Consider the following 22,060-nt stretch of genomic DNA (forward strand, 5'->3'; position numbering starts at 1 on the left):
TGTTAGTTGGATGCTATTAAAATAATGAAATTCACTAAAGACCACAGTAAATATGGAATATATTTTTCCAAATGAAAACAGAAGTACAAGACCACTGCTTTGGTTTCAAGGCTGTATTATCGTGACTGTACATGAGGTTTAGATAGTCTTTCATTTCTGACATTTCAGCTGTGGAGCTCACTTAACATTCAGAATTAAATTTCTAGTTTTGTTTTCTTATTTTTAATAGCATCCTAAAAGTTATAGCCTTTATTTTAAGAAAATATATTGCTGGTACTGGATTGTTTAACCACAAAAAAGGAATTTTGTTAAAATTCTGATTTGTTTTTAATCTACTGTCAGTAAAACACAGCAACACTAATTTTTCTCCTATAATAAAGATCATTATTATAAAGGGATCAATGAAGGCAAGTTAGGTTAAAAAGTTGAGAAGAAACAGCTACAAATCACGCTGCATGCGGCTGCAGCTTCCTCTATAACTGCGTAGCGCCAGAAGCCCACACCCAGACCTCAGTCTGGAGTAAGACAAAGACAAATCTGTCGTAATAGTATTGTATATAGATAAGTCTACACATATACATATTTTAATACAAAAATACATAATATTCAATTACTATTATTTGGATACAGCTCTTCGTGAACTTAATTAAAATTACTGTGCTGGGAGGAAAAAAAAAAAAAAGTCCTCCTTAGAAAAGGAAGAAACACTGATAATTGAACTTTGTTTGGAACAGAAAACTAAAATCCTGAAAGACTTTTTGCTCAGCTGCCACCCATCTGTTGTCTCCGGCTCTATTACAGAGAGAGTGGCTACTTCTTCATTAAGTAAGTTTTAAAAAGAAGCTTTATTACTTGACTCCATCTATTTCTGTGAAATAAGAGGCCATGTATATAAAATCTAAGGACTTACATAAATCATGTCTCTTCCCTTCTTATCTAGACACTGAACTGTCTTTTCCGTATTGTTCTGTCATTAAATTTATTAGCCCATAATATATGCAAGTATTTAATGTATCTTTATTTTCTCTGTATTTTTCTTCTTCAACATTTTTTAAGCCATTGGATACTTCCAACAGAAGCATCAGAGGCCTTCAAAATTCAAAAGTCCCTTTATTTAGTTTCTCTGTTATCATTCCTTAACACATTTCTGAGGAGTAAAGACTTACCTGCTTGCCCTGAACTAAAACATTAGTAATAGATGGTGCAAGGCTGTCCACTAGTTTACCTAAAAGACTTGCTGCGAAGCGCACAACAGACCTGAGGGCAGAAAACAGAGCAATCCCACTACATATCAAAAGCTAGTTTAATGAATTCATATATAAGTTTGAAGTCTGCCACAGCAGAGAGCTCAAAACTAACTCGGTAAATACGTAGATTATTTATAAAGCGGAATTTGCGTCGGCTATTATGTAATCTTCTATGGATTTTCATTTTTTAGTCTAGATATAGGTTAATGGATCAAAAATAAATTTAGTTAGAACTCATTAAACTACCAGCTCCAGAAAAAGCTTGTCATTCTTTTGTCAGCATCATCTTGAAAACAGACAGGTAAGATATGCCAGCTTCTCTTTTGTGACATTTTCATCATTTTGCAAGATAAAGAGACTAAAAAATTACTAAGCTTGAGGAGTTAGAAAGGTTTTGCAGGAGAAAGTACAACACGTAACACCAAGGCTTTGTTTTGTTTTCCATGCTGAGGTAATATTTTGCATGTGTAGCATGAAGAGACTTGTGTAAACTGCTAGGTTAAAAACTAGCTGTAACTTCTAAGAAAAACATTTTTTCGTATATCCAGTTGATGGTTAAAGATATAATTACTTTTAATAATAATTTCCTGACAAAATACAAAGCTAACAGACCTGTATTTGAGCTTTTCTAGCACAGGCTTTTAGGCTACTAAGAATAATTTATCCACAGAGATAACGAACGAGTTGTAATGTTCTAGAACGTTAGTAAAAAAGTTCAAACAGTTGATGTTGATTCCTGTGAAAATTGCTACGCACTTCTTAAAATCAAGAGCAAAGCATTTCAAAACGCAAATAAGCAAAGAAAACCAAAATCTCACGGAGCTCCATTTCAGACCTCTGGGCACTTTACCTGTTTCCCATGTACCAGTAAAGTAGTAATATGTGGGGCTATAGAAGAAGAAAATTTCTGTGCAAATGCAGCACTGTAGCGCAACACCAACCTATATGTATGTCACATGGCAATCATGGAAGAGAAATGAAAAACAGTTTACATGTTTTGTTTCTAAAAATACTTTTGAATTTTATTCTTTACAAAAAATACCACCAAGGTATTCTGGGTCTACCTTATTATTGGCAAAGGCCCATTTAACTGTATGAACAGAATAAAATAAAAAATGAAAAACAGTTTCTATATTTACAGACTCATCTGCTAGGAATAATTACAGAGTGAGAGAACAGATTCAGGACAGGCTCAACTCATTGCTTGGATAAAAAGAAATGAAATTTCTACTGAGCTTCAGGGCAAAGAAATTTATAATAAACAACATGTAAATACCAACCCACTTGCCGAAACCTTTTGAAGTTATTGTGATAAAGTCAGGCTCAAAGCAAATTATTTCAGGGCAATAAATACACTGTGGAAGTGTATCAACTTAACTGATTTATGTTTGATCACCAGCCTTGCTACAGAAAGCTATTGATAATATGTTATCATGCCCTGTAAGAAATAAGAATATTAGTATTCTTTTCTCATTATGTGACTTCAACGAGAACTGTATATTGGCAATAGCACTCATAGCAAAACCAGCTTGTTACTCTTTTATATTTTGGAAGACAACAGTAAGAAAATACTTAATTTTTTTTAAAGCATTATAGACCAGATCTTCAGCTGCAATGAACCAATACAATTTCATCAGTAAAGCTGTCCTTTTCCTTTCCTCCTTTAAGTGCATAAGGATCCAGCTTTACTCTCTATAAGCACATTAGGAAAACAAAATTTTGTTGTAAAACAAAAGGAACATGATATATGTATACAAACCAGAGCTTTTTGCTGCCAGCTCGTCTATAGATTCTTTCAATATGCTCAGCAACAGTACCTAAATGCATTAAAACAAAACAAAACAAAAAAACAAAACACAAACAAAACACAAAAAAGATGCACAGCTTTTCATTTAATAGTAATAAGGTAAATTTGATGAGATCAGTTAATTCTGAATCAGCTTTAGTAAAGCCCTTACCTATTGTGCTCAGCATCTAAAATTCAGATGCAGTCAAGTCCCCTATCATTCAGTTGTATGTTGTTACGCAAGAAGCCAAACCAGATTTCAGCTAAATTTGCTGCACATGCTATAAAGAGACTTACGATATCACCTAGTGTTGCAATATATTGGGGAAAATTAATCTACGTACAGATTTGGCCTATACAGGTACATCCCCATCATAAGGTACATCCTCAAACTGCAGATTATGTTTTGGGTACGGGATGTAGATACTCTCCACTGTCTTGCCTCTTCGTTGAGCTAAAACCTACAGGAAGCAACGGGGAAGTCTTGTGCTTGACAGCGTAGTTCACTGAAGTGATGCTAGGCTTGGACAAAGTTTGTAATAGCTGATATCCAAGACACGAGTTGTTTTCAGCTTTGCATACGAATGAGAGAGCACCTGGTTAATCATGTGGGACATGAGGCTTTCATTTTACAGGAAGCTGGGAGAGTGTGAAAGAGAGGATCGTTCACTGCTTTGCAGCTCTGCCCTGAATAACCACAATAAGGTGGCCCACAAAGATGCCTAAGTGACTGTGTGAGCTAGCTTTGGTAGTCAGGTGCATTACAGCACTACTCTAGTGCAGCTAATTATCACCATGGCAAAGTACAACAGGGGATATTGGACAGATAGACAAGACGTTATAGTGCTGATTTACTACTCTCTCCCCCTCCAAGCTGATTTTTCTGTGCGCCAAAAGCAAAGAGAACGTTTTGTGAAGTGTTACGTATTAAACTAGCCTTGGGCTGTACAGACATGACCTGAAAAAAGAGGGCAGGAAATGGGAGGAGCACTGCTTCTAAGTCAGAGTAGGTACTCCAGGCTTCAGGGAAGGCATGAAGTACATTAATTAATCAGAACAATAGATATCATTTTTTTTGTCAGCCCATAGTTGATCATAGTGCATCAGCTTGCTGCTCAGACATCTCTTCAACTGTGCAGGGGTCAGGTGGGGGCCGTTATTTTAGAGGTAAAAATGGTGACAAACATTCCATTATTTAGACTTCGTTTAGCTTCTAGATTTTAAATTGTCAGGTGGAATGGCAGTGTTTTTCATGCCAGGCACTTATTGGTGAACAGTAAGTTCATCTATAACAACAAGAGTAGTGGAAGTTGACTCACAAAATCACAGCCTGTGCCTGTCAGCTGGAACACCCAAGGTTCTTCAGCTTTTATTTTTAGATTTATGTTTTATTGATTGTGTGATTATTTAATGTCAGTCTCAGTAATCTCCAGTCGTAGGAGGACAGGAACTTTTATTCAGTGACTCAGACTGTTTAATGCAAGGTGCATATTAAAAAGGTTATCATCACCTACTGTTTCATATGGGATGGCACAAAAAGGCCTATACAAGTTAGCTCTGAACAGTCAGAGGCACAACTGTACTTCTTCGACCTAAATGGTTTCAAGAGAGTTTTTAAGTTCATCGTCATGACCTAATGGTCAAAAGTGGCTATGCTGGTTGCATACAGCGGTTAGGAAGTCTGCCTCAAGTTATTCCAGAGCAAAGAAGGACACAACCTACAAAGGACTGAAGAAAGCCACCAAGGCTCTCAAAGCCTGACAACGGCCCAGGTAACGGTGGTGAAAAAGCCCGCTCCACAGGCTGCACGTGCCTAGCGCTCAGATTCTGGCCATGGCTTTGGATTCACATTGTATTTCAACAGTGCACTGTGTATCAGCCAATGAATTTTATTCCACTTTACGTTGTTTTCCGTGACATTTTTACTATAGCAATAGGGATATAATATATATTTATGTCAAAATGACAGCTCTCCACCACAAGAACCAGCTGTCCTGTATCAAAATTATGAAGCAGGGCTCTCTAACCTGAGGTGGTAAGTTACACTGCTTGATGAGTAACTAAGATCTGATCTTAACATTCCTCTTTTTCTGAGGAGTATTCATCTATACAAAAGCAGCTAATAAGTAGTCTTTGGAAAAAAAAAAAAACAAACAAACCTTGCAGCACAAAAGCCACAAACCTTAGTAGCCTTTTCTGAATTCTTTTACATTAATTTAAATCCTATGCTTTAATACAAAGCCATAATACAAAATTAAAGATTCACAGATATACTGAATTAGTCCGATTACAAAAAAGTAAAATAAAAAAATTCAGTATAAAACTTCACACATTTCAGACGAAATGTTACAGACACACAAACTTGTCTTTAGTTTCAGTTTTCTATACAAGGTCAAATCCCCTATCTTTTGGATCTGTGTGTTCAAAATTACAACCAGATACGGCACCTGCCTACAAACAACCTAAAAGAGTTCATATATTTAGCAGCTCGTTCCCCACCACGCTATGAATTTGCATGTCCCATTTAATGCAGAAATTGCTTTAAATGGCAAAGAAAATAGTTACACAACTGCTTGCATGCATGGCCATTATTCATGTTCATTACAACTAACCATAGAGCTGCTTCCTGAAATATTCAGCATAGTCAAATGAAAGAAGCTCTTACCTTCCTTGGTGATAAAATTCGGTCCTTCCCTTTTAAGCAATATACTCGAGAGTAATGCTTGACTTGCTAGGCAATTGCAGTCCTTAAGAGCAACAACATAACCACAAATAGCCTTCAGATTTTCAGTGAAGCAAAACCAGAACAGCTATTAAAAATTTCAAGTGAAATCAGAGGGCCTTTTTTTTTAATTAAGAAAAAAAGAAGTCTACACATTTCATTTCTAGGGGGACTTCACAACTATTTCATAGCCTATGTATGCTGTATCCTTGTCACTGCTGCTTTCAGAGGCTTCTCCATGGTTCAAATTAAGTTGTAATAATTTGGCCTCAGAAATGTTTCCTCACTTTCTGTTCTTGGGTCTTGTCATTTACAGCAGAAACACTTGTAATGACATAGGGAACCAAGCAGGATACTTTGCGTGTTCGTACCGGACACTGGATCTGGAAACGGTCACTGGTAGTTTTCTTCTAGATACAGGAAAAATGCCAGACTGGAACTTTCCCTTGGTATCATTAAGAAGCTACCAGTCTATCAGAGTGAACACCAGCTGTTGGAAGTCTCTTGAATTTTAGTCTAGCAATAAAATATCTATTCATAAGACACATGACAAATGGGTCCCCTTTTAGATGGTCACTGATTACCAGAGGAAGATTTGGGTAGCTGGGGGAAACAGAAGCCAACAGTTACAGCGTGAAGGGCCAGGAAGTTCTGGGATGTTACGATAAAGGGCCGTCGAGAGGAAGATTCCCCAAGTACGAAGAGGGCCATCAGACATTTTATGTTGCTGGCTATATTACTGACACTGAACCATGACACTAATTGTGTTGATCTAAGTAGGCTGCTGTTAGAAAGAATACCGGCCCATAATTTCTCATTTCATGAGAACGAAGTTACACTGTGTTTTTATCAAGTTTTCTTACATTAAGTTTCTGCAGGATCTCATAGGTTGACTTGTTTTTCCACTCATTAATATTTACATCTGGTTGCTGCTCAAGTTCAGAAGCATTTGGAGTACTAGACTGTCTCTTGACTTTTGAATGTTTTGGAAGATCCAGCTCCTCCAAACTCTTAAATACAGGAGCCCTGAAAAATAATATTTCTTCATAGTTCAGGAAATATATCAATTATCAAATACTTTATCATTGTTATTGACACATAGCCTTACTCTTCTGTTTCAGCGATTCTTAGGAAGTCAAGTTGTTCAACAACTGCTCCAGATATTAATGTCTGAAATGAAAAATTTAAAAACTTTAAAAAGATGCAGAAATGTACATAACTATATAGTTGTCTTTTGATCTCAATATGTTGCTGGTGGTTTCCACTGAGAAAGTAGTTTCTTTATCTACAGTTCCAAATATCTTTACGCTTTCAGAGTATTTTTCCTCTTTCTTAACATCTCGCTTAAGACAGCAGGAGTCCCTTGGGGCTGCTGTCTCTTTTTTGCTGGTGTTCTGCTGTTCGTTTGCCTGCAATGCACAGCTTAATCAAGCAACGTCCAGCCCCCCTCCCCAAAACAGAAAACGCACGAGAGAAGGATTTGCATTCCTCAAGAGTCCTGCGTGGTACCCGCGTTCTGGATCATAATGCTCGTTGTGTCAGGGATGGCCGAAGGAGGGGGAGTTTTCCTGTCGGTCCCAGTGATGTTACAGGAAAACACAACATCACAGCATTTCCTACCCTGTACTCATTCCTTCATCCAAGCATGCCCGCCCTAAATTTGCACATCAGATGCAGCTTACAAATACTTCTGTCTCAGAATATTAGATACCTGAAATTCAACGTTGCATTTATCTGATGTAGTCATTACAATTCATTCACTCCAAATTTATAGGGAATTCTTATTTTTATACTTCCAGAGGAAACATACTGTACTACAGCATTTTTAAGACTGCTTTTTAAGACTGCTTTTTGATGGTTCTCATTAGCTAAATAAAATTGAGTAGATACCGTGAACTTTTAAATTCCACTTTCATTGTACACAAGTTGCAGTAAAATATTGATCTGTTACACTGTGGGGTGATTGAATATAAAAAAACCTGCTTTGCTTTTATTGCTAGTGTCATGCATTCTTTGACTTGCATATCTGCTTGAACACATGACGACAATGGAAACAGACAGTAAAGATGAAAATCGGAAAAAAGCTGCAAGTCTTCTAAGCATAGACATTTTTAAATGAGATTACATTTTGTATATTTTACAAGAAAAAAGAGCATTCACCCAATTAGAGACATACATTCTATCTCTAGGCACGTTTACCCATATGCATCTAAATGAAGCAGCTGAATACAATTCACTAGATTCAATATATATTTTGCTGGAATAGATGAATTATTTAAGAAAACACCACACATTAGACGTGACCCTTACTCTTGTCGCAAATCCTCCCCCATAATGAAACAAGGCTGTTTCCAAAATGTGACAACCGTGCAGTAAGATTGAGAGATTATAGTTAAAGGAGAAAGCAGACCATATTGCACCGGTAAAGGCGCTGATCACCAACATCTACCGTTCATTTATAAAAAAGGTAAAAGAAAGATGTAAAGGCTTTGGAAAGCTGCAAAAGAGAAAGGGATGTTAAGAATAAATAAGAGATGAAAGACAATTTGCATTCAACCCAAAGCAGTTTTTGTATCCTTACCTTACTGCCATAACAGGAATTAAATCTTAAAGTTAGTAACTAATATGCTGCAACAGAATTAAACATGTACTGACATATGGGGAAGTCAGCACGTTGTATTTATGGATGCAGTAAGAATTTCTCTCTGGAAAAAGCATAAGGCGTTCTTGTGGCGTTTTTTTTAATAGATTTCATTCAGTCTACAGGGGGATTGCGCAAGTACGTAACTGTATTTAATGAAATTGTATTAGGGCCCTGTTACACTAAGGATTCTCTCAATGGCAGATCCATTGGAAGTGATTTCTGCACATGATTCAACCCGCTGTCGATCTACAAAAGTTACCAGCTCTTCACCTCTGTGATACTGACTGTTACTAACCAAATCTGGTTTTGCTTTGCTTTCACACCTGATCATTCTATAGTTTTAAGTTACAGCACGGTTAGACACAAATTCATCAGCAGGACTGAAGCAGGGGCAATGACCAACAACAAACCTGGGAGGGCAGAAATCACCCGTGCTGGACCTGTCATCGGTAATTCAAATAACGGCAGCCTTAACCTGGCACCAGACGACAGCCCGCGCCAGGCTAACGGCAGCCCTCCCTCTGCCCCGTCCCTCCTGCCCGTGGCTGCTCTGCTGGCTCCGGCGCTTGCCTGACTCGGAGAGCAGGGAAGGTGGCTGCCGCTTGGCACAGCCCCGGCATCAGATCACTTACCCACTTCTTAACTCTTTTCAATGGGAAATCATGACTGCAGGTAACAGATGAAGCCTCAGGGTGCTCACGCTACAATTTAAAGCATCATAGCTCATACAGCTTTTTTTGGTTTTGTTGAAGGTGCTTAAAATCCAAAGAAACATTTTTTGTAGTTTTACCATGTACTCTTTTTAATGGATAACAAATAAAGCAAAGACCAATGACTGTCAACACCTTAAATACTTTAACCCTACTAATTAATTACTTTAAAAAAAAAAAAAAAACTTTCCAGAAGGTTGATGAGTATGGAAGGGGAAGTTCACTCCCTGACAACTCTAACAGTGTACTGCTTAAAATAAGGACACACTACGTAAATTGAGAAATTTCTCGCCTGATAATACATCAGTTTAATCAAATGCAAGGCAAGAAAGTAATTGCAGTTAAATTTAAAAAAAAAAAATCCAACCCACAACAACAAACACTGTAGACAAATGAGAGGTTTTCCATGGACAGTAATGGCATTTGCTACAGGAAAAGTAAATGGTAACAGGAGAGAGTACATGACCTGCATGTGACCAGTAGAATTACATAGATATTTGAAAGATTACAAGGATATCTTAAACCATTATAGCTATGAGTATTTAATTTACAAATGACCCAGCTCTTCTACAAATTCATTATTTTCTAGGGAACAAGAAATCATAACTGTGTCTTTGGTCTTTTCTCTTTGTAAAAGAAGGGTTCTCCAATAGGTGTAAACTAAGATTAACTAGCACATATAAGTGTCTAAAACCAGCACCTGACTCAGTAATTTTCACATTTTAATGAAGTAACGTTCCTGCTTTAATCTTAAGTCAAACAGCAAGATGTTAAAACTAGATCTTAGTTGTAAGAATTTTAATAAATGTGAAGCACCTTTTTCTTTTCCCCCTCGTTGAATATCTAATCAAAGGAAATCCCTCAATGCTTGACATTGTGGGTTTATCCTTTGGTGGTAATTTCACAAGACTGCCAAACATAAAAAAAACCAAAACCCCTCTCCCTTCTGAAAATCCTCTGTGAAGATTATCACTTTCAAAAGACTCATCAGAAGGAATTAAAATAAACCCATGTTTCTTTACAGATAAAACAAAAACTGTACCAAATGTCTTGGGTCTTGACTCCTCAATTTTATGATACTAAATAAAATACTTAGAAGTGACATGAAAACCAAAAGTAGTAAGAATACGTGTACCAACACAAGGAGGTGAGAGCACAACATTGAGGAAAACCATCGTACCTGTACTCTGTCAACATGAACTTTCACTCCTCCAACAATTCCCTTTCTAAAGGCTGCCAACATATCTAATATTGGATTGAATCTGCTCCCTCTGAAATTTGAAACAGAACTCCATTAATCTTGCAATTAGGTAAATACCACACTGCAAATGATGCTTTTCTCTCTCTCTACCTTATATTGTCTTCACGGATAAGTACAACAAACAGTGGACGACCATGCATTTTCCAATACTGCTTAATGAACTGCAGTGCATTCTAGGTAAGAAAGAATACGTTAGTCACACACCAAAAAAATACACAAGCACAACATCCAGAATACACAGTACAAGATATTAGAAAAGCTGTCTTAAAATAACAGCAGTGAAAAACCCAACGGATTAAAAAAACCTTAGCTAATAAACCACTAACAGATTTCATCAACGAATATAAACTGCTTTCAAGCACTGCTGTTTCACAGCTGCTCTGAAAATACTCCCAGCGTATCTATTGATCGCAGACTAAACCGCTAGCCAGAGGGCAGCGTGCTGACCTACACGTAAGGACCTAGTACGTACGCAGGGGAATCCAGGGCGTGAATGGAATAACCAGCACCACCACCGGTGCGCTGCAAGCAGCTGCTCAAGCCCAGGGGAGCTGACAGGCAAGCTTTGCACTGCCGCCTGCCTTAAAGCTAGGGAAGGAAGGCAATTCTTAATATTTGTGCAAAGTCGAGTAGTATCTCCTCCAGGTGAGGCTTTCCTATTTCCCTTAAACAGACCAGTCTCGACCTCTTTTCAGCCAAGAACACTTGTTTTCCCGAAGAAGCAAATGATAATTTGCTTGCTGCACTACAGCATTCCCAGTCACTTTTGGGTGAGGTTTTTTGTCAGATGGAGATACTCGCTAGAACTCGTGGTGGGCTGACACGATAGTCATCTTAATACACTTTCCAGCATAAACTGCAAGTTTATTTTTATATTAGAAGAATACACACTATACCGTGTTCCCCTTTCAGTCTTCTGTTTTATCAAAGTTCATGGTTTATTCTTCTACAGACTCTATTTTTGTCAGTTTCTCAAAGGAAAAGTTACAGATAAATACCTTAATGTCATCAATCAACATCATAACATCCTGAGACATGTAGAAATCACTTAGATCAAAAATGATCGAGTAGCAAACTACAGTCTTTCCTAGTATTCGATAAATCTGTTGAGAGAAAAAAGCTTCCATTAATCTTTTTTTTTTTAAATATTTGAAGCAGCGAAGTAGCTGAAAAGGAAGAAAGGTAGTAATAATGTAGAACAGTTGAATTAAAAAAAAATAAGATAAAACCTACATATCTTATTTTAGGCACTCTGTTTTTTCTTAAGTATGCAGATCTAGATTCTATTTCAGTTAAAGCAGTTCACTTCATCACCATTCAGCCTGTTTTGGCCAAGTATTACTGTAATCGGATGTCTAGGAAACATACGGCAGTTTAATAGTAAGACAGAGCATGCACATTCATAATAGCAAAATACATTACAAGGACTTTAAAATAAGATATATGCATAAAATAAAATTACATTTCGATTCTATTTAAAATCATCCAGAGACTAATTCAATGTTTATCTGAAATACACATCAATAACAATAATATAAAAATTTCTTGCAACAACCTTTGATGTTCCAAGGCATCCTATAGGCCTGTCCGGTCTTCCAGATAATCCCAGTTTGTCGTTGACTCCCAAATGGAAGTAAGCCTGTGAGAAAGAATCATAAAAACTGAGGGAAATCTAGATATAAGCCTTTCTTACGCTCCTACCGGGTCTCACATAGAAAGCTGTGCGTATTCTGCTTTAATGAGAAAACAGGATTCAGAAAATGTGGTCATTACTTCTATTAGGTTTTTTCCTTTTTTTTTTTTTTTTTTTAACCATACATCTGTATAACAACAATCAATAAAGTGAGAGAACACTAGAATAGGTAAAGGTACAGTTCAAAGACCAAATTTAATTCTTTTGATAACAACAGGTATCTTTGCAGCAAAGAGGAATCAACTGTGTAACCGAAGGAAGGAACAGAAGCTGCAAGAAGACAAGGCGCAAGCAGCCGGCTCCCTCAGTCCGCCGGTTGTTCCAGTGCAACGCACGCCACTTCTGCCGGACCAGTTCTCTGCTGCAGCTGTGGTGGAGCAGCTCCCCTTCCCTCCTTCTAACAATAATTTTGCAAGGACGAAGGATTTTCACCTTAGGCACGAAGGTGAGAATAGAGCTAGTACTGGTTTACATGAAAAGAGAGATGTCTTCATTAAGGGTAAGCAGGGGTGCTGGGCAGGACCCTGCTGCTGCCAGCAGCACCCGTGGGTGCAACTTTGGGCTTGGGCAAAGCACCAGAGTCCTGCCTAGCTGCATAGTTTCAAAATTCAACTAAACCTTGTTGTTTCCTATATTAGGTCTTATTTTTACCTTCTTACTCCTATTATTTTTCTAGTTTGTATAATTAAAATATTTTTTAAATCTTCAAATTGCTCATGGAAATATTTTTTTTAAAGTATCATTTCTTCAAGGATCATTCGCATTTACTGTCTGGCCGATTTTGCCTTCTGTAATGCTTTTCTGATGTGGATACAGAAGTAAAACAGTAATACAGGAACTCTTTAAAGATCTTTATTCTAATTTTAGTAAAGGCCTGCGAAATGAATGCATCAACACCACAAGCAAGAGGGAATTATCTCATTATTCATTGCTTGATTCTTATTTGAGTTCAGTTATGGATGCCTAGTATTACTTCAACTGACATAATTTTGTAAGACTTGCATATTAAAGAAATAATCTTCATTTATTACAGCGTATGAGACTAAAACCATAAAAAAAACAACTAAGCTGCGAGCAAGACAGTATAAATGTATCAGTTAAACCAGACTGAAAGGTGTAATTTTCTCCTTATTTGGGCTGGTTTAGGTAAGGAACCCACTATTACTAAAACGTCAGAACATTCAGAATTCAGAGCATTTGCCTAAGCTGAAGCTTGCTTTATGTTATAGGAAGATAATTGAGAAGCAAATGAAATTGAGCACTTGAACAAACATTACACTCAATAGCTTTTTACTGCTGTCAGCCTGGGGCCTTCCTGATATTGCCGATGTTTCTGCATTAATACCAAGAACTATTTAAAAAAGAAAACAAACAAAAATACCTACATCACCTGTTCATCCAGACTAAGTAACCGTATTCAAGTGGGAAAGGAATGGAGACCTCAAAACGGTAACAGCTTTAAAGAACTCATCTATACATAACAAAACCAAAAGAATGTCGAACCCCTTTTTGTAGTAAACAACAGACTAGGAGAATGGCAGTAGACGTAATAATTTAACACTAAAAGGACCTTCATTTTGCTAGAACGTGAAACATAAAATGTTTTCCTAACAAAAGAAGAACTCCAGCAGTACTGTAATATTGTCTCTTCCCTTGAAAACTCTTTCTTTAGCCTGAGGCCTCATGTTGTTCTACAGTCTACTCGAGCAGTTTCATCTCGAACTGAGATGAAACTGAGAGGAACAGCTCTCCATCTTGGTCTGTTACAATCAAAACGCCAGTTCGGATTCAGCACCGGAGTAACTGAGCAGGAGTACAGTTTCATGCAAGTCCAGCTGCTTCAGGTGGGAGGTTTTTTTATTAAAATGCCCTTCAATTCTGGAATATGAAAGCTGCTAATAGCAAGAAATGGCCGTGAAAGCAGACTGGACTGTTGGGTTGATTTATGAGAGTGAATCAAACTAGAGTGGTCTTTCACACCATCTGCTTCTGTGTTCTTTTACCTGTTATCAGTCTAGGCCTATGGAGTATTCTGCTGTTCTCCTGCACTATACGTCCACTACATATGTGATTTTTCCCTATATATTGCATGCATCTTGTCCCATTTTCTTGTTTTCCTCCTCTTCCTCTTTTCATTCCCCGCCCTAGAACTTGTGGATCTGTTCACAGGACCCCTAGTCCTACTTTCAGTGCCTAATCTTCCTGAACCCAGGTCTTCCCCTCATCCATTTGTTTCTTTTTACACTACTTTTTTTGACACGTGCCTGTTTCTAAGTCTAGAGGTTTAAACTGTTATCACGTGCCACTAGACCAGTTCAAAAGTTTCTAATTAAACGCTACTGAGAATTGACAGCATCGGAATGCAAGTATTGAGATCCATGTTCTCTATGGATCAACCCTCTTTTCCCCAAAATACAGATGATTGCTCAGCATTAGCTTCCCCTCCCCACAAAGGATGACCAATACTAGCGGGGTGGGTTGGTTTGTTTGCTTTTTGGCTTGTATTGGTTTTTTGCATAAGCCTGCAGACCAAATCTCAGTTCTCACAATGCCCCAACTGCTTTCATTACTTCAGCTTCACAGCTTCACAGCCAGCGCGTGGCCTCTTCTGGAAGCCCACTAGGAAGCCGCTTTGCATCGGGCGATTTAATATTTTCATGACGTTCTTTTTCAAAGTAAATTTTGATGAGGCAGATGTACGTACCCATCATGAGCATAAAGAAAATAGCAGAATTGCCAGATGTCTTGCCAGCTTTTAAAAAATAAATCTTAACCCAGAAGTTGTCATAGCTTACATAGGAATTTAATCGATAATAATAAAACTCAATGAAGGTCTCATCTTTTTTTAGGGAGAACAAAGAAATATGGGTGATTGAGAGAGACGATATCTACTTCTATAGTAAATTTATGGAATATCTATTTGTTAAACCAAAATTTCAGGCACAGAATTTCAGGACAAATACAGTCAGAGAGAATCCGTTTTGAAATATATTATCATGAAAACTAGTGAGCAAAAACGGGCTAAGAACTGAACAAGGCTGAATGTAAACAAGGGCACTTCTCTCTGTTTAAGTGTTTCTCAGGTGTTAGTGGCAGCCATTATTTGGGGTAAGCATTTTTCTGAATAAGCAAGCAAGGTTTTGGTACATCAGTTATCCTCACAAACTTACGAAGCCTGAAATATGTTGCTATGTTCTCTATTTTTGGTTTTACTTTTTTCTGTGTCCTACAGGCTTCTGATACGGATAATGGCATCAGCCATGTCATCCTGATTTCAGAGGGACAGACTCGCATAATGATTTGTTCCACAACTGGAACTTCAAGATTGATAAACTAACTACGTTCATTATACTTCCCCAGACATTCAGAATTCATCACTCTTGTTTGAGACAATTTGTGTAATTCAAAGTTAGACAAAAGCTTTATGTACCTGATCCACAATCAGACTTCAGGTGGTGAAGTATGAAATATATCAAGTGCACATCCGTGATTCCGGATCGGCTTACTTGTCTGACAGTTTCTGCAGTGGGATAAGGCTTCTTTATCTACAGTGGGACTATTTTCAAGATGTTTTCAGAGGAAGGGTCCAGGTGTATCGGAGAAAGAGGTAAATAGGCACCCGGTAACCATATAGATTTTTATTAGGACTTTTGACAAGTTTACCTCCCATTGCTGATCAATGCATTTATCATTCAGAGCAGCATTTGTCATTGTCTCTTATATTTAAAGCATTTCCAGGACAAACAGCAGTGGATAGCTTGAAGCACATAGTCAGCGTAGCCAAAGTGCTACATATAAAGTACTAGAAATGGCTGCACAAAAAAGAGGCCATGGTAGCGCTCAGAGAATGCTGAAATGGAGCGGTATGGCCCGTAGGTGCCATTCATCTCCGACGGCTCTCTTCACGTGGCGTTGGCAGCCGCCTGAACAGATGCACCTACGCTGGCATCATCAGTGAGGCGCAGCACAGGTAAGGGCTAAAGGGCCAGCCTTTTAGTGACCGGCTGCGGACTCCGTTAGGAGACTGCTTGCCTGTATAGAGAAAGGAAAACCTGAAGCCTTCACAGAGGATGAAGGGGATTCTGAAGACGTCCTTCAGGCCAGTGATTTTTGACCGTAGATTTTTTAAAGGTGCTGAGTTAAAGGGATAAACCAAAAAAGGTTTAAACACCAAACCTCCTGGATACAGTCAGCTCGAGGGACTTCTCCAGAGAGTTACAGAAGACTGTATAATGTCTGTTATAGGGGCTACACTATGAAATCATCTGATGGTTTATGCCTACTGCCTTAATCCAGTTCTTTGACTACTGCTCATTTACTTGTTTCTCCATCAAGTTTCGCTTAGTCTACTGTGCTATTAATATTATTAAAATTTTATTATTCATTCATTATTTTTCAAAAGTGGCTCAGGTAATAAGCCTAGTCAGATAATATAGACCATCTGGGCGTCAGCGTTTCACTGAAAGCTCTAACTAGGCAGGTATAACTGACCAGTGTCGGCATGTCTTGCAACTGAATTAGAATAACACAAAAAGGTAGATAACAAGCTTCAGGAGATACAGGTCTAACAGCTCGATATAAATTCCTATTGTTACAAATGAAACGTACAGATAGAGAAATAATTTTGAATGCAGAATTCCTTACTTTGACAAGTTCTTTTTGAGCCCATATCTGAATTGGTTCCACCTGCTGGGGGGTCTGAGTTTGGATTCCATACGTGTTCAGAAAAACTTGTAGGCTGCAAATGAAATAATGACAAATTTAATGACAAGTCACAGAACAGTCTTAGCTTTAACAATTATCTCGGCAGCAGATAACGAGTAGCAGTATTATATTCTACACGTCCTTGAATACCTTTAGCAAATTTAAGATGTCTGTTGTTCAACACTTCCTTAATACATACATTCTCAATAAAAGTAAATACATACCGCTGACTTTCTGCTATCAGGGCCACATGTACTACCAAATCATTTTCTAAAGGGCCCTAGAAAATAATGAAAAAATGTTTATTAGCATTGCTAACTAAATATTTTGTTAGATATAGCATGATTAAGGACAATGTCTACTTAAACAATTCACAAGTATGACAGACTTCACTGTCTGCATTGCTTTTTCTTACTGTGTGAACTAATTGAAAGAACAACACAGGACTAAACCTTGTAAATCTCCTAACCACGGGAAGACTGTCCTATCAATAATACTTCGCAAGATGCATTCTGGAGAATGAATAAATAGGTTTCTGGTAATCATTTCCACTGTTTGGTTTGTTGTTTGGGTTTTTTTTAATTAAAAAAAAAAAAACAAACACATAGGAAAAACATTTTGCTTCATACAAAAATTTAGAATTTATACAATCGATGTATTTTTATTATGACAATGTTTTGATACGCATTTTTGTAAAGAGTAAAATAACTCAGCTATTTGGGTAACGATATTCACTTTAAAATAATGACCTGATGAGTTCAACCCTTTACTCTGAAATACGTTGATCAGACAGCTACTCTTTACAGTGATATAAAAGATATATTACATTTTAGAGGAAATAACAGCATTTCCTTGCACCGTTTATAACACAGATACTTCACGTTTGAAATAAATACTAGTATTTTGCATCAGGAAACCATGGAAGTAGGAACGAATTCAACGTGTTGGGTGAAATCATTGACTCGACTCCCTGGGTCTTGAAACAGCAATTCCTTTTCCCTGGCAGTGTGCATTACTGGCTAAAAAACCGAGATGTCCGAGTTATTCCCTGTTCATTTCTTCTCTGGCATTCAGCGACTGTATGATCAAAAGAACTAAGAGCAGCACACATTTTCATTCCTAAAATGCTTTTTGTCTGCTTTTGTCTAGAAACTACCAGAACATGAATGACAAAAGTTAAATATATCTTCCATCAATTGATTATATGAAAATACAGCATTTTCTGTGAAGATAGATGGGTAGACATATTGATTTAGAACAAAAAGCTCGGAGTGAACGCTTGCTCGTTCAGGCATCTGTGAGCCTTGATATCAAGTTAGATCTTATGGATTTACAGAAGAAATTCTTGATAACATTTTCCCAAAAGTCTATCAGCACTGTATTTCCACTAAAAATTTTGGAACTTTTGCCACATGAAGTAAGTTTGTGATCAAAGTACGTGCACAAAGAGACCAGATTAAGAGGTCAGATGTTCAAGTGACATTAAAAGATTTTCCTCCTCAGAATAAGTTGATCATGCTATCAATTGCATTTATACAAACAGTAAGAAAACTCAAACCAACTCTGTACTGTAACCAATGCATAATGTTTATCCAACAAAAAGCCAAGACCCGCAGAAAACGAGAGCACCCCTTCCAAGACTATAGTGATTTATAGACGACCTGTGATCTAACTTGGGGAGTGGTCTTCAAGTTAAGGCTCGACTTAATTATTACTGTATTAACGGCAAACTGAGCGGGACGGGGTAACCCTAGACTGTAAGCTGTACATAAAGCTGGGTAGCCTGCACACAGCGCCACTGCGGTACGTCCTTCTGCGATACCGGTACTAACGCCTCTCGTACACAGACGCACCCCACGGCAAGACTCATTCAGAGCAGCCAGCAAGCGGCCCTTCTGACGTGGGCCCTGACTAAGCCAACGCATCTGCAGCGCAACTGGCACAACACAAAATCCGTGTGAAAAATAGCTGGACTTTGAAACGGTATGGTGGAAAAATGTAGCTATAATTGCTGTACAACTACAGGATTGCTCTAACGTTAAACAAAGTTACTTTCATTGTCATTTAACATGTCACGGCCTGGAGGATCACAAAGAGTGGTCTAGAAGAAGATCAAAATAACAGGTATAATACTCATGAAAAAGTATGTCACTCTTTTCAATAATGATCGTGATATGTAGCATTTGCCAGATATTTAAAAGAAAAGATGTGGGAAAGCATTGAACTCCTAAATATTCCAGTAAATAAATCCTGCTGCTGTTAAAAGTTCCATTTTAATGTGCTGCATTGCCCGTTTGTCTAATAACGCACGCCCAGGTGCTGTTCACGCAACATCAATCGCCGGCTCCCCAAGACACTGCAACGCCCCCCCCGGTTCACCCTTCTGCCTCGCAGTTTCACACTGGAGAGGGGGCAGAAGGATCTGTTTCAACTATATTCTGCATGCTGTGCAAATGATAAATACACCCCAGTGTTTTCAGAAGACCAAGATAAAAGACGGATTAGTTGTTCTCTCAAAAAAAATTAAAAAAAAAAAATTAAAAAAAATCATAGTTTTTAACAAGGTTATAAACCGTTGGAGGCAAGATAAAGGGAAAAACCCCTGACTGCATTCCTGGCACGAGCAGAGAAAGCAGCTCAGTATTGGTCTTTTGCTGCACTCTGGCTGGACAGATGCTATCACTGTATGCCTTTCTGCACACGTTCCCACGAAAGCTCAGAACTCTGCAAAAAATCCATCCATTTTGAAGATGCGAGAAAGTGGGCACAATATTCAAGAACACCGATTAAAATGGTACCTACTGGGCTTCCCTAGCATATGGAGCGAGAGGAGAAAAACAGAAATCGCATGCAAGAGAAGAAATTGTACTTCACCCAAATAATCCACCTTGCTGCTACCAAACTACAGCTGCATTGTTACAAAGCCCATCTGCTTCTGGAAGCCTCTCAATACTGCCGAACGGTTTATGGCCGATGCTGCGAGCACACCGGACTTCTTAAATGAAATACAATATGGACACACACGTGCCTTAGATTCCAAAATAACATTACACGATTTTAGAATTGCGCTAACTGTGGTCGACAATTGTATTAAGAGAAATGAAAGAAAGAATATGCTTATAATTTACACTGCAAAACAACTTAGCCAATATGATACATCCCTCTAAGCCATCAAAATTAGACGTGCTCTAACCCTAAACGTAATTTAGGTAGCTGAAAAATCTTAAAATATCTCAGTCTACCTACACTTAGTAATTTTAGTACCTTCTTTACAAGTTATCTACTTCCCAGAAAAGAAAAAAATAAGCAGTCTATCATTCTGACTGTTCTCTTCCCAACATCGTCAGTGGGCACAAACCTTAATTTCCAGTAACTTAAATGAAATCCTCACAAATGATTACTAAGTCTACAAAGCAAAACATTAAAAGAATGCAGTCACCCCATGCAGTCAGAGAATTTAATTAATTAATTGCAACCCTATACATATATTTCAAGTTAACCCATAAGATAGTCTTACTTTTGACAATTCAGTAAGATTATAATATTTTTGTTAAATATTAAATTAAATATAAGAGAGCAATAAATCAGCTTTCGTATGCTCGAGTAAAGTACAAAACAAACCCAGAAAATCCCCACCCCACCTCACTTCTCAAGTGTTATTGCTACTCTATAGGCCCTCTTATACCCTAGGTCCTCCCAAAACAGAATGCAACAACCGAAAGTGGGTTATAATCTCTCCTGGATACGGAGACGGTAAAAAGGAATAATAAAATCAGCTCTTCCAAGGAATCCAGTTCTAAAGAGTTATCCCCACTGCAACAAAATGCCCTGCATTACCTTCTCTCAGTAAAGTAAAGGGAGCACGGATGATTCCATTTTCGTTTTAACTCCTGAATGGGACTGAACCTGAAACACTGCTGGCCGTAGCGTTCCAAAGCAAGCGATTAGCGCACAGGAGAACCTCTCCCGCTGCTGTTAGACCTCCTTGTGTTTTGCAGCACAGACTAAAACCAGCAAAGAGAATCCTGCTCCAGCGCCACGCTGGCGTTCCCAAGAGGGAACGCGCGGAGACCTCTTCCTGAAAGGGCAAAGTAAGGGCTTGGGGGCATTAAATTAGGAGAGAGAACATTTCCTTTTAACTATAAACAGATGAAATGAATGTTTTAGTATTAGTGGCCATTAAGTTTTTACTACACTGCTCATTTGATTCCACAGTTTTCTACAACAAATGAGATTGTCCTCTTTTATCAGATTTTCTAGGCTCAGTGATGCATTCATAGCTGTAGTTATATAGTTATATATAGTTATAGTTTTCATAGCAATTTTGCCTTTGTAGGTCTATATTACCTTACTTTAACAAATTCTAGAATATTCTTCACTGGTGCTTCAAAAATATTAAACTAAGGTTGGAATATTTTAAATACTTTTCATTGTGTGCTTAAATCTACACAATTATCTGGGCATCAGACATATTTTTGTACTGGCACCAAAGCCACAAACAACTAAATTAATCACATTTTTCCATGGCAAGTGTTTATCGAGATTATAGTCAATGCAACCAAAATATGAAAATACGCCTACATGGAAAATGCATTTCTCTAAGAAATATTTCCTTAGCACGAGGCTTCAAATACAAATGTAAAAAGCCTTCTTTTACCTTCCAAAACACTGTACCACAACAAAATGTATACACCCAGGCATCTGAAATTTTTACATATCCTTGTTTATTCCTTACAGGAATGAAATTTAATAAAGGTGGAAATACTTTTCTGTTCAATTTAATTGAATACTTCTTTAGCTGTATGGAAAAGAGAAGACATCATTAAAGAGAAGACATAATTAAGATGTGTTGTGTTTTCATTTCGTATTTTATTTTTAGTCATTTTCCTAGCACTTTAAGGCAAATACTAAATACCGATTTTGCATAAATGAGCTCAATTAGATAAAATGGCATAATCAAATATTCAGACAAACTGTTTAAGCAAATTTAAAATGTGGATTTAAAAAAGTCAAGGTCAAGACTCTCAGCTGGAAGTTGAAGTTTGCTGACTTCTGAACTGCAAGACCTTTGCTGATAAAGCACACCTCGCTCACGTTGATACGTTGTGCTGCTTTTGGCTGGGGTAGAGTTAATGTCCATCACAGTAGCTAACATGGGGCTGTGGTTTGGGTTTGTGCTGAAAACCGTGTTGATAACACAGGGATGTTTTCATTACTGCTGAGCAGTGCTTACACAGCGTCAAGGCCTTTTCTGCCCCTCACCCCACCCCACCAGCGAGTGGGCTGGGGGTGC

At 37.9% G+C, this 22,060-nt stretch overlaps 1 protein-coding gene across 5 annotated transcripts in view; it reads right to left on the bottom strand.

Moving 5' to 3' along the window:
* PHKB (phosphorylase kinase regulatory subunit beta) overlaps positions 1 to 22,060 on the bottom strand; it is an 85,784-nt gene that overhangs the window by 12,833 nt on the left and 50,891 nt on the right. For 3 of the 5 annotated variants that reach the window (XM_082320767.1, XM_082320769.1, XM_082320770.1), the window contains 11 exons: positions 16,992 to 17,047; positions 16,708 to 16,801; positions 11,926 to 12,009; positions 11,369 to 11,473; positions 10,461 to 10,543; positions 10,290 to 10,380; positions 6,864 to 6,925; positions 6,619 to 6,781; positions 5,699 to 5,780; positions 3,007 to 3,064; positions 1,167 to 1,257 (listed from right to left, as the gene is read on the bottom strand). In XM_082320767.1, coding sequence (XP_082176893.1) covers positions 1,167 to 1,257; positions 3,007 to 3,064; positions 5,699 to 5,780; positions 6,619 to 6,781; positions 6,864 to 6,925; positions 10,290 to 10,380; positions 10,461 to 10,543; positions 11,369 to 11,473; positions 11,926 to 12,009; positions 16,708 to 16,801; positions 16,992 to 17,047 — 969 coding nt within the window. Of the gene's footprint in view, positions 1 to 1,166; positions 1,258 to 2,097; positions 2,189 to 3,006; positions 3,065 to 5,698; positions 5,781 to 6,618; positions 6,782 to 6,863; positions 6,926 to 10,289; positions 10,381 to 10,460; positions 10,544 to 11,368; positions 11,474 to 11,925; positions 12,010 to 16,707; positions 16,802 to 16,991; positions 17,048 to 22,060 lie in introns of all 5 variants that reach the window. The other 2 variants (XM_082320768.1, XM_082320771.1) reach the window with 2 other exon arrangements.

Source organism: Platalea leucorodia, assembly GCF_965183815.1.
Source record: "Platalea leucorodia genome assembly, chromosome: 8".
NCBI lineage: Eukaryota > Metazoa > Chordata > Aves > Pelecaniformes > Threskiornithidae > Platalea > Platalea leucorodia.